This window comes from Lolium rigidum, chromosome 7, assembly GCF_022539505.1.
Source record: "Lolium rigidum isolate FL_2022 chromosome 7, APGP_CSIRO_Lrig_0.1, whole genome shotgun sequence".
NCBI classification, from domain to species: Eukaryota; Viridiplantae; Streptophyta; class Magnoliopsida; order Poales; family Poaceae; genus Lolium; species Lolium rigidum.
In genome coordinates, this window is record NC_061514.1 from 54,914,172 (window position 1) to 54,924,294 (window position 10,123).

At 47.9% G+C, this 10,123-nt stretch overlaps 2 protein-coding genes across 3 annotated transcripts; one reads left to right on the top strand and one right to left on the bottom strand.

Annotated features, from left to right (window-relative positions):
- Window positions 1-1,673: 1,673 nt before the first annotated feature.
- Window positions 1,674-4,031, top strand: LOC124670798 (glycine-rich protein A3-like). Of its 2 annotated transcripts, none has more exons than XM_047207272.1 (3): window positions 1,674-1,794; window positions 2,872-3,214; window positions 3,520-4,031. In XM_047207272.1, the coding sequence occupies exons 2-3, from the start codon at window positions 2,890-2,892 to the stop codon at window positions 3,798-3,800; spliced, it is 606 nt and encodes a 201-aa protein (XP_047063228.1). In that variant the 5' UTR covers window positions 1,674-1,794; window positions 2,872-2,889; the 3' UTR covers window positions 3,801-4,031. The 2 variants fall into 2 exon arrangements, with proteins under 2 accessions (XP_047063228.1, XP_047063229.1); XM_047207273.1 differs by having other exon boundaries at window positions 1,688-1,794; window positions 2,877-3,214.
- Window positions 4,032-5,705: 1,674 nt separating this feature from the next.
- LOC124678246 (UPF0014 membrane protein STAR2-like) lies at window positions 5,706-6,899 on the bottom strand. Its single transcript, XM_047214165.1, has 2 exons — window positions 6,350-6,899; window positions 5,706-6,259 (listed from the first exon to the last, which is right to left on the bottom strand). Exons 1-2 carry the CDS (start codon window positions 6,875-6,877, stop codon window positions 5,948-5,950), a joined length of 840 nt encoding a protein of 279 aa, XP_047070121.1. The 5' UTR covers window positions 6,878-6,899; the 3' UTR covers window positions 5,706-5,947.
- Window positions 6,900-10,123: the final 3,224 nt, after the last annotated feature.

The following is a 10,123-nucleotide window of genomic DNA, read 5'->3' on the forward strand; positions in this document are numbered from 1 at the left end:
TTTCCCAGAGTTGATTTTCAGTCCTGACATAGATTCAAAGATGTACAAGAAGCTTAGTTAAGATTCCTTTGCTTGTTCCAATTCATCTTGAATCTGCAGAAGTGTGTCACCATCATATTAAAGCATATATGCCCACCCCTTTTTGAACCAGATTATGTGCTAAACCAATGATAAGACCATTCTTGCCGAGCGGAGGAAACCCATTTTAGCTAAATTGTTTGCTGCTAGATTAAAGAGGAAGGGTGCAAAGCGACCCCCTATCTCACACCTTCAAAGCTACGAAAACATGGTCCTACTTTATCACCGATTTTTTCATTTTTCTCGCACCTTCAAAGCTACGAAAACATGGTAATGGATGTCCTGGGCCATAGCAGCCAATTTTCACCGAATCATTCTGAGTGTAGCTGGTGGTGTGTCCCACCAGCATGCAAAATCTCAGCGTCAAACGTTTGTGTCTTGATGTTATTTGATCAATAAAGTGCTGAGTTCTCAAAAAAAAAAAAAAAAGCTACACGAATCTCTGTCCAAAACCGAGGAAAGGAAGGGGGAGAAAAATGAAAACGCAAGTTCGCCCAGGCGAAATCTAGATAGATCTTTGAGGCCGCGAGTGTGTTTATTCGAGCTAGGGATGTAAACGGATCGGATCGGATCGGATATTGCTCTTACCATATCCTTTACCGTATTTTTGTAATGGATTCGGATTGGAGCGGATAATGGTCGGATGCGGATTCGGATGCTGATTATATCGGATTACGGATATGGAGCGGATTCAGACCGGACTCGGATCGGATGCGGATTATTAAGAAAATATACATATAAAAAAATAGAAATATGTTTTTTTATGTAAAATATATTTGTAATTATAGACTATAGCTAAATGTACACACTTGTTCGTACAACAAAGCAAATTGCGTGCTAATAGAATACATAGTTTGGCCGATGAACTAAATATATTATCTAAATATTTAGGGTTAGGCTAGTTTTTTCGGATTATCCTCTTTGTGGACTTCGGATAATCCGCAAAAAATGGCGGATAATCCGTATCCATCGGATAGTATCAATACCATATCCTCTACCGTATCCGTCGGATATCCGCTTAATCACTATCCGCATCTGTATCCATATCCGACGGATTTCTAAAAATGCATACCATATCCTCAAAAACGGATACAGATGCGGATTCGGAGCGGAAATTATCCGTACCATTTACATCCCTAAATATATCTGTTCACAGAGGAGAATCAGCAGGCCTGTGTTTGGCCCCGTATTGAGCCCAGCGGGCCACACCTCCACCATGGGCCGAATCACGTGGTCCTAGCCAAAAAGCAGGGACCCGACACGTGTGTGCTTGTCGTCGTTTTTTTTTTTTTTTTTTTTTTTTGCGAATCTGCTTGTCGTCGTTTCAACGCGAGAGATAAATAATATCTGCCGGAACAAAGTGGTAGGGGTTCCTTCGCCGCGTTGCTTTGTTCCATCCTGCGCCCCACGACGCGCTCGCCCCGCGCTTTGCCTCGACCCGAGCGCCTCATGGACCCACCTGCCAGTGACTCGGCGCACGGAGGTCAAAGCCTATCCATCCGTCCCCACGAGGCACGAATGGCTCCGCGCCGGGCCCACCTGCCAGGGGGACGGGATTCGGTGCAAGCGCGTGAAGCCTCCTATATAGCTCCCCACCGTCCGCCACAGGACCCAATACAAACGGAACGGAGGATCATCATCCGTCGTCATCAGCAGCAGCACATCCAGATCGGCTTCTTCTTCCTCTCCGGCGATTATCGCTGGTCTCCGTTCTAGGTATGCGCCGCCGGCTCGTAATAATCCCCCGTGCTTCCACGAATTCCTTCCGGCGTGTATGCTTTCTGGGTTGTGGTTTTTTTTTTCTTTGAAGGTCATGGCGCGGGCTGATCCTCGCGGATCTGGCTGGCTCCGCGCGCGGAGCTCGATCGCTTGATCGGCTCCGGAGGTATTTCTGGTTTCTAGTAGTAGATTTTTTTTCGCCTGGCCCTGGATTCGATTGGTTGGCAGATAGGGTATTCTGAAATGTCCGTCTGCCTGATCAGGCCGTGGAGGTCTCCCCTAGAGTTTAGTACAACAACCCCCAAATTCGTCTATTCGTTGATCAGGCGCTTCGTTGTTAGATTATAGCGGCCATGATCTCGACGCATGTTTTGCGAGAGCACGATCTAGTATTTTCAGATGAAATTTGGTGACAACACCTAGGCATGATGTGTACTATTCGCATGTTGGATTTGGAATTTTGACCAAGTCCTAGTGTCGACAGTAATTAGGCCGTACGTACGAAGAGAAATTTGACCCAAGTACTAGTGTGGACAATGATTCAGGCGTAGAATAATCAATGGCCGTCTAGGAGGAACTAGCAAACTGTTTAATATAAGCGCAAGTGGGCACCATCTGTCGTGGTGGACGGTAATACCCTGGATGTTTCTTCTGATTCAGACATATATATATATATGATCGTCTTACCAAGTCAAATTTATATTCCGTAAGCAGAGGGACTAGTTCCACCACGGTTGTTCACATAGGCACATCATATTTAAGCATGATTGGTGTTCTCATTTGCTTGATGTACATCTTGGGTGCAGAAATCATACGCAAATCCTGGAGACCGCAAGATTTAGGTGTAATACCTTGCCTTGCACCCAGTAACTCTAGCGTATGATTTCTGCACCCAAGTGAGTGTTCTGTATGGACATGGACTCACATAAACACCTCAATGCGGTGCCATTTACTTTGAACTGGCAGGATAACCAGTTCATCTGCATACATTACATTACATGTTCTGACCGCAACTCATTTGCTTGGATGCACCAAAATTCCCCTATCATGTTCTAACATTTGTCTGATCACAATTTCAGCTCACCGCGGAAGATGGGAGGAGGCAATGACAACCATGACGAGAGGGACAAGGGGCTCATGTCCAACCTGATGCACGGCGTTGCAGGTGCTGGTGGCCACGGGTACCCGCCGCAGGGGTACCCGCCACAGCAGGGATACCCTCCCCAGCAAGGATACCCACCTCAGGGATACCCCCCGCAGCACGGCTACCCGCCTGCACCTGGTGGTTACCCACCGGCACCTGGCGGTTACCCTCCGCAGCAGCACGGTTACCCCCCGCAGCAGGGCTACCCTCCACAGCAGCATGGCTACCCTCAGCAAGGTGGCTACCCCCCTGCAGGTTACCCTGGCTCATCTGGTATGTATATAACTCACTCTTCACCAGTTCTATGCTGTTGGTATGGTCGATCTGTGCATAGCTATCATACCACTATTTCTGATGGAAGTTCAGTAGTTACTGCAATTTGCATTGAAATTGATAACTTGATGATTCAGATGTGTTTATGTGTGCTATGTGCTGCATCTTCAACAATAAGCTAATTTCAGTCCTACTACTATATAAGTAGTGCTTTATGTTTTGATGCCATGAGCCCCAAGTTCTTTTTGCATCAAAACTTGTATTCTTTTTTATCATTCCATTCTAACCTGATGGTGTTTCTTCAGGTCATGGTGGTAGCCATGGACCTGGCATGGGCGGCATGCTCGCTGGAGGCGCAGCAGCTGCTGCTATGGCTTATGGAGCACACAAGATCTCTGGCAGTCACGGTGGGCACATGGGAGGAGGCATGATGGGCCATGGAGGCTACGGGGTCGGCCACGGCGGCTACGGAGGCCACCACGGCGGCAAGTTCAAGCACGGGAAGCACGGCCATGGCAAGTTCAAGCACGGCAAGCATGGCCACGGCGGCATGTTCGGCGGCGGCAAGTTCAAGAAGTGGAAGTAATCTGCCAGTAGCTTTTCATAGCTGATGGGTCGATATAGCTGAACTCTTGTGTTGGCTTCCAGAACTGGTGTGGTTAGGAATGCCTTTGCGATGTATCTAAATAGGCATGGTGTGGTCGCTTCCTTCGAGCTTCCATCCTGTCCTCTACATATTATTACTGTTTGGTACTCCACTTTGCATCTGAGTGACGAGATGGTTTGCTAATAAGTAACTGAACACCGGTTGTTGCTATCCTTACCCAGTTACCCTGTGCTGATGCTGTACATATGTTATTCCTTTCTGAAACTTATGTTCTCTGAAGTTCTGAACGAGATATATTCTCTGAGTTAATGGTGCATTCTCCTTACTGGGGTGGTCCACTTGACCAATAATACCTGTAATCTTGATGCGTATGATCTATTAGACAGTCTTGCGATCATGTATGATACCTGTAATCTTGTTTACCCCTTAGGTGTCACGAGTGCGTCTCCTGAAACTGGTATTTTGTGCTGCGACAAGCAATCCTAAAACTGATGTTCTGCGATGCGACGAGCACGTACTCAACTTAGAATGCATCAAGTTGGTCATATGCATGACAGAATGAGAATGAAGACACCTGGCCTCTGAACCCAAGCAAACAGTCAATATCTTAAAGTTGAACAAGAATTATCCCTCAAAAAGAAAAGGTTGAGCAAGATTTATTTTACTTCTCTACTCAGCAAACATGAGTCTTCGTGCTGGAACGCCTTGGTGAGCAGAGGTGGTGAAGGCGGGAGAGGATGCTAATAAGGATCTGAACACCCGATCAGTGACGGAGGGCAAACGAAAGTTTTGGTATGGCAAATTGGGGCACCATGGATCAAAAAGATGCCAATCTTTGAGGTACAAACTATAACTCTTGACTCAATCAAGGACGTGTGGCTAAATTAAGTTATGGAAAATGCCATAGCTTGCCAGAATGGCTCCTCCACCACTGCACCCGATGTTACTATGCTTACCCTGCGCTGATGCTGTTCATATGTTCTTCTTTCTGAAACATATACATATTTTCTGAAAATTTATGGTGCTTTGGCTTGATTCATGCTACCAAAAGTTGTATGCATAGAGAACATTTTAATGAAATCACGTGATACTATTGTGAATCGTCATCTTGACAAGAACAGTTCAACTATAGTTGCCACATGCTTACTTACCCTGTGCTGATGGAGATCATATGTTCTTTTTCCAGAAACTTCTCTGATTTTTTGAACGATATCTGATGGTGCATTCTCTGTACTAGCGTGATGCACCAAGCTGGGCTCTGCACTTGACCGACATTTCATAGGCATGTGACGAGCTTGTGATCTTGTGAAGTACAGATTGAAGAATTGGTCAAGTATAGTTCTCTCACAAGACTAAATATAAAGTTTCAGAACTATAACCTTGTAACCTGACGGCGGTGTCTCCTAAAATTGTTATATGTGCGATGTGATGAGCACGCCTTCCAAACACGCACAGAATCGGTCTACAGAGCATATTCTTTTGAAGTGACGCTGTTCATGCTGTGTTTATTCTTTCGAATCACATATTCAGAGATTCTCTGAATTTTTGGACCACATCTATTCTCTGAATTGATGGTGCGTTTTCTTTACTGGGTCAATTGATGCTTCTAGGCTGTGCACTTGACCAACATCTTAGAGCAAGTATATTGTTGTTGTGCATACTGGACAACTTGTTTAATGGATTTCATGATGCAGTGTTCTCTTGCTACGCTTTAACAAGAAGTTTGCTGAAGTGCCTCTAATGAATTAGCTTGTTGTTTTGGTCGCTTCAGGCTTTGGCTGACCTTTTGTGCTTGTACTGCATGACAGCACAAGTATGTCAAACATTTGGGCTCTCAGACCAAACAAACATGTCTTAAAAGTTGAAGAGAATTACTGGTCTTAATTATCACACGAAAACTGCAAAGATTTTTTATGTTTGTTCTAGTCGGTGAATGCAGAGTCTTCGAGCTGGAAGGCCTTGGTGAATCGGTCCTGCTGAGTCATATATGGATGACAGCATGAGCATGAAACCATGCGGCCTCTCAACCCAAACAAACATCCCTGACACATTCTTACAATTTCAGAGAATTATTGCTCCTCGTCACAGGAAGACCGGAAGAAGAATTCTCTGCATCCATCCATTTTCTACTCGGCAAATACAGAGTCTTCGAGCTGGAAAGCCTTGGTGAAGAAAGCCGGCCAGCAGAGGTAGGTGGAGAGGATGCTGCTGACGGTGGAGGCCCCCATGAGCATGTTCATGACCACGATCTGCAGCTGGATGGCCTCGAGCGGCGACGCTCCCCCCATGATGAGCCCCGTCATGGCCCCCGGCAGCGCGATGAGCCCCACCGTCTTGGCGTTGTCGATGACCGGCGACAGCGCGATGACCAGCGACCGCCTGACCTGCCCCGCCGTCGCCTGCCTCGGCGTCGCGCCCAGCGCCAGCGCCGTCTCAACCTGCAGTGCACGGCAACGCAAAATTCAGAAATCATAAACAGGCTGAGTTTTCTGCAAGAAGAGGACGCGCGACGAAATCTTGCTGCGTACGAGGTTCCGCTGGGACTTGACGTCCTCGTGGAGCTTCTTCATGGTGACGCCGGTGACGGTCATGGCGTTGCCGACCATCATGCCGGCGACGGGGATGATGTACCGTGGCGTGAACTCGAAGACGCTGAGCACGACGAGGAGGAACATGGTCACCCCGGTGCCGACCAGGATGGACGCGCCGGCGATGCACCCGCCGCGCGGGACGCGGCGGGCGCGCTGCCCCGCGGTGTACCCGGCGACGGTGACCATGAAGAGGTAGGCGAGGAGGATCCAGAGCGGGCTGCTCTGGGTGAAGATGAAGTGGAGCACGAAGCCGATGACGGAGAGCTGCAGGAAGGAGCGCGCGATGGCGTAGAGCATCTCGGCCTCGATGCCCAGCCGCTGCGTGGAGCTGAGCGCCACGGCCATGGCGACGGCGGCGGTCGCCGCGAGAGGCTTGAGCATGCCGATGCCGAAGTCGCGCCAGAACCCCGGCGCCCACGGGTCCACCTCGTGCGCCAGACCCTGAAGCAGCGCCGGGATCGTCATGGCCTGGCCGCCGTCGCGCGACGTCGAGTGTGCTGAGCTGAGCTGAGCAGAGTGCCGGCGTGGTGCCCTTGTAGATAGAGGGCAAGTGGGGGGAGGGAACAAGTGAGAAAGGCGATGAATGGGAGCGGTCGTGCTCTGCTTTGTGGCGTGGCGCTTCGATCGGGTGCTACGTGGGGGAGGGAGGGAGATCATCACTTCAATGCATCACCTCGGTGGATGGTGGGGCCCAACGCGTGACGCCAAGATCACTAGCAGCTGACAAAAGGTCAAGAACAGTTCTCGCAATACCAGAGAAAGTAAATACAGTAAAATTTAACTGAAGCATAATTTCCACCCAACAGTAGGTCCATTCATCCTTACAGTCTGTGACTGGATTTTACTGCATCAAGATCTGTAAATCTTGTAATTATGTGAAAGCAGATTGAGACCAAGGTGTATAGAAAAACTCTGCTATATTCTCCATAGCATAAATCTCTGCAGCCATTATCTCCTCTTTCAAAACAAAAGGGAATAATCTTGGAAATTTATTCTTGAGAAGGAGTGAAACACCATCTATTAACCATTTATCGGACCGAACAGACTATTGCACAGAGCGGAAGAAGTCAGTCTACGTACAAAAATATATTTATTTTAAAAAAGAAGGTCGATTATAATTGCTAGTTGCGCCGTCGCCAAGCCAAGCATCCAAAGTCTTAAGTCGCGAATATTCACGCGAGCGCACGCGCTACATAGCTATGTGGCTCATCTTATACTACTATCTAGAAGACAACAAAATGCCTCCCTTATAAGGTGCTCCCAACCCATCTAGCTTAGCAAGGTGGGACTAAAAATTGCTTCAACAGCCATACAACCTGACTTACCTGATTCCCCTGTTGGACTGAATGTCGTTCACTTGGGCCATACTAGTTTAGATGCTAGTGGGCTGATGCTTATCTAGCAGGCAGAATGTGTATCTTGTAAGAATTGCTTCTTCCCGTGGCCCAACAGAATATGCATCTTGGAACACTACTCCTGTTTATACAAACACAACAGATAAAGTAGATATACTGAACCAGTACCAAATACACCACTCCCATTTATTTTCTGGCAAGAACAGGAACCCTCTTACATTGCTTTTCCATGTACCGCATATGAGAGGTCGCTCTTATGCACATGCACTACTCACCCGACCACTCCTTTACCTTCGCCACATCATTGGCGGAGCTAGGCCCTGATTAGCCTCGGCATGGAATGCCACTCCGGCCGAGGAAGATCTAGGGAAGCTAGGGTCATTGGTGGAGCTAGGGCCCGACTAGCCTGGGCAGCTTCCGGGCTCTCCTCGTGCATGCCTTTTAAGTTATAATATATAAAGTTGGTCTAATTAGTGGCTTGCTTGGGCAAAATATTCTAAGCTTGATTGCACTTACATCTTGCCTAAGACCCACCCGAGGTAGGACCGCCACCTGGCTAGGGTGTGTCCGTTGGTGTTGGGTAGGGTTTCTATAGTTTGTACTTTTCATCACTACAACCCACTTGTCTCCCGAGTCCTAAAAGCATGCGCTCACCGCCAACGTCTCTTCTTTGTTGTTATGACCCAACCGTGACCACTAGCCTAATCACATGCCACCTATCGACGTTGTCGCATCGTCGCCCCGCACCAATCGAACTGTCGCTGCCCTATCCATCCCTCTACTCTCGGATGGCATTGATCATATTCCACCGGTGCGTCACCCCCTATCGAAAACCGTAAGTTTCTTCTATGTCTTAGTCCACGTCTTCGTGGCCCGCGACGTCAGCTCCCGCTCCGATTATTGTGGTACCACGAAAGGCGTGCTATGCGGAGGGAGTGTCAAAACTATTGAATTCAATTTATAGATTTGAGCACGTACATGCATGCCCGTACAAAGAGGACGTGATGACACGAAGAATGGTCGTAGTCCCTTCCAAGATGGATTAACATAGTGTTCTATTCTCTCTCTCACTCTCTCTAATCCTAGTTTATAAGTATCCCCACGTCGCATGAAATATGAGTCTACATGTGTACCAACGACTTATAGTGCACTTGCAATGATAGGCATGATTTCCGGCACGTCAAGAAGGTCTAGGGAAGCGGTGGGTTTCCGGAGGCGTCAAGACGTTGGGTTTTTTCATGACACTACTTTTCATCTCCTTTCCTACCACTTTGGTGTACCATCATGCCGCCGGACTCTATCGCCACATGCGTTGTCGGCCAATCCATGTACCTCTAGCTCTCGTGTGGCACACGAGTTCAATTTTATGAGTTGACGCGCATAATAGGCATCCCAAGATTCATGGAATCTTGGACCATATTGCTACATATGATCACAGTGCACATGACGAGCAACGGGAATGGGTGCCACACCGAATTCCCCCCTCACCGTTAAAGCCCCTCCCTCCGGTTCCCTTAATAGGGGGTGACTAGTACACTACATCATGTTGTTCTATGCCTCCTCTTGTTAGATCATTTTACGCATCACCTATGATTTCATGTGCCTCCGGTTCCCCTGGGCAAGGCAAGTACCTATCACTTTATGCACCTCCTCGGGGTGCATGCCCTTTGTGAATGAACAAAGGTGGCACCTTTTCGTGATTAAAGCGCCATGTTCAAGTCGTCGGAGCGCTACTACCTCATGCATGGAATTCCACGCGACGCCTCGATACCGTGACAACGTCGTAATAGGGTTACAGGTTGTTTCGAAGATTTAGCGCTCTGTCCGCCTAGATTCTAGGAGGCTATGGGAAGGGGAGGTTTTGGGGCTTTCCCGCCAGAAATTAGGGCCCCGACATTTTCCCGCCCTAGTTTTGGTCTCAACATTTCATGTTAAGATGTTTTGGTGGGGCCATATCTATTGCTTACGAGCTCCGATTTGGGCGTTCAACCAGCCGTCGAAATCATCTCGAGAAGTTATGATTTGCGGAATCCCCAGACTTGCGATTTTCGGGATTTTCATGATTAACATGTCGAGAGATTTCATTTGCACTAAATGGCTAAATTTGTTTATTTTGAAGGCTTGATAGGGGCAACAGGTGCGATACATCACGCTGTTCCATGTGCCATCTTGTCGGATCATTTGATGCATCACCTTTGATTTCATGTGACTCTAATCATTTCGAGGGACTTTATTAACTACATGAATTTGTTTTGAAGGCTTGATAGGGGCAACAGGTGCGATACATCACGCTGTTCCATGGCTAGCTCAGTTTGCACCTATGTCTCCCGCTCAAGTTGTACTAGTGCTGGTACTT

Excerpts from the sequence above, each read along its gene's own strand:
- LOC124678246 (XM_047214165.1), bottom strand. The coding sequence starts at position 6,877 with ATGACGATCCCGGCGCTGCTTCAGGGTCTGGCGCACGAGGTGGACCCG. Across the intron at positions 6,260-6,349 it reads TCAAGTCCCAGCGGAACCTC|GTTGAGACGGCGCTGGCGCT; the intron begins GTACGCAGCAAG and ends CGTGCACTGCAG.
- LOC124670798 (XM_047207272.1), top strand. The coding sequence starts at position 2,890 with ATGGGAGGAGGCAATGACAACCATGACGAGAGGGACAAGGGGCTCATG. Across the intron at positions 3,215-3,519 it reads AGGTTACCCTGGCTCATCTG|GTCATGGTGGTAGCCATGGA; the intron begins GTATGTATATAA and ends GTGTTTCTTCAG.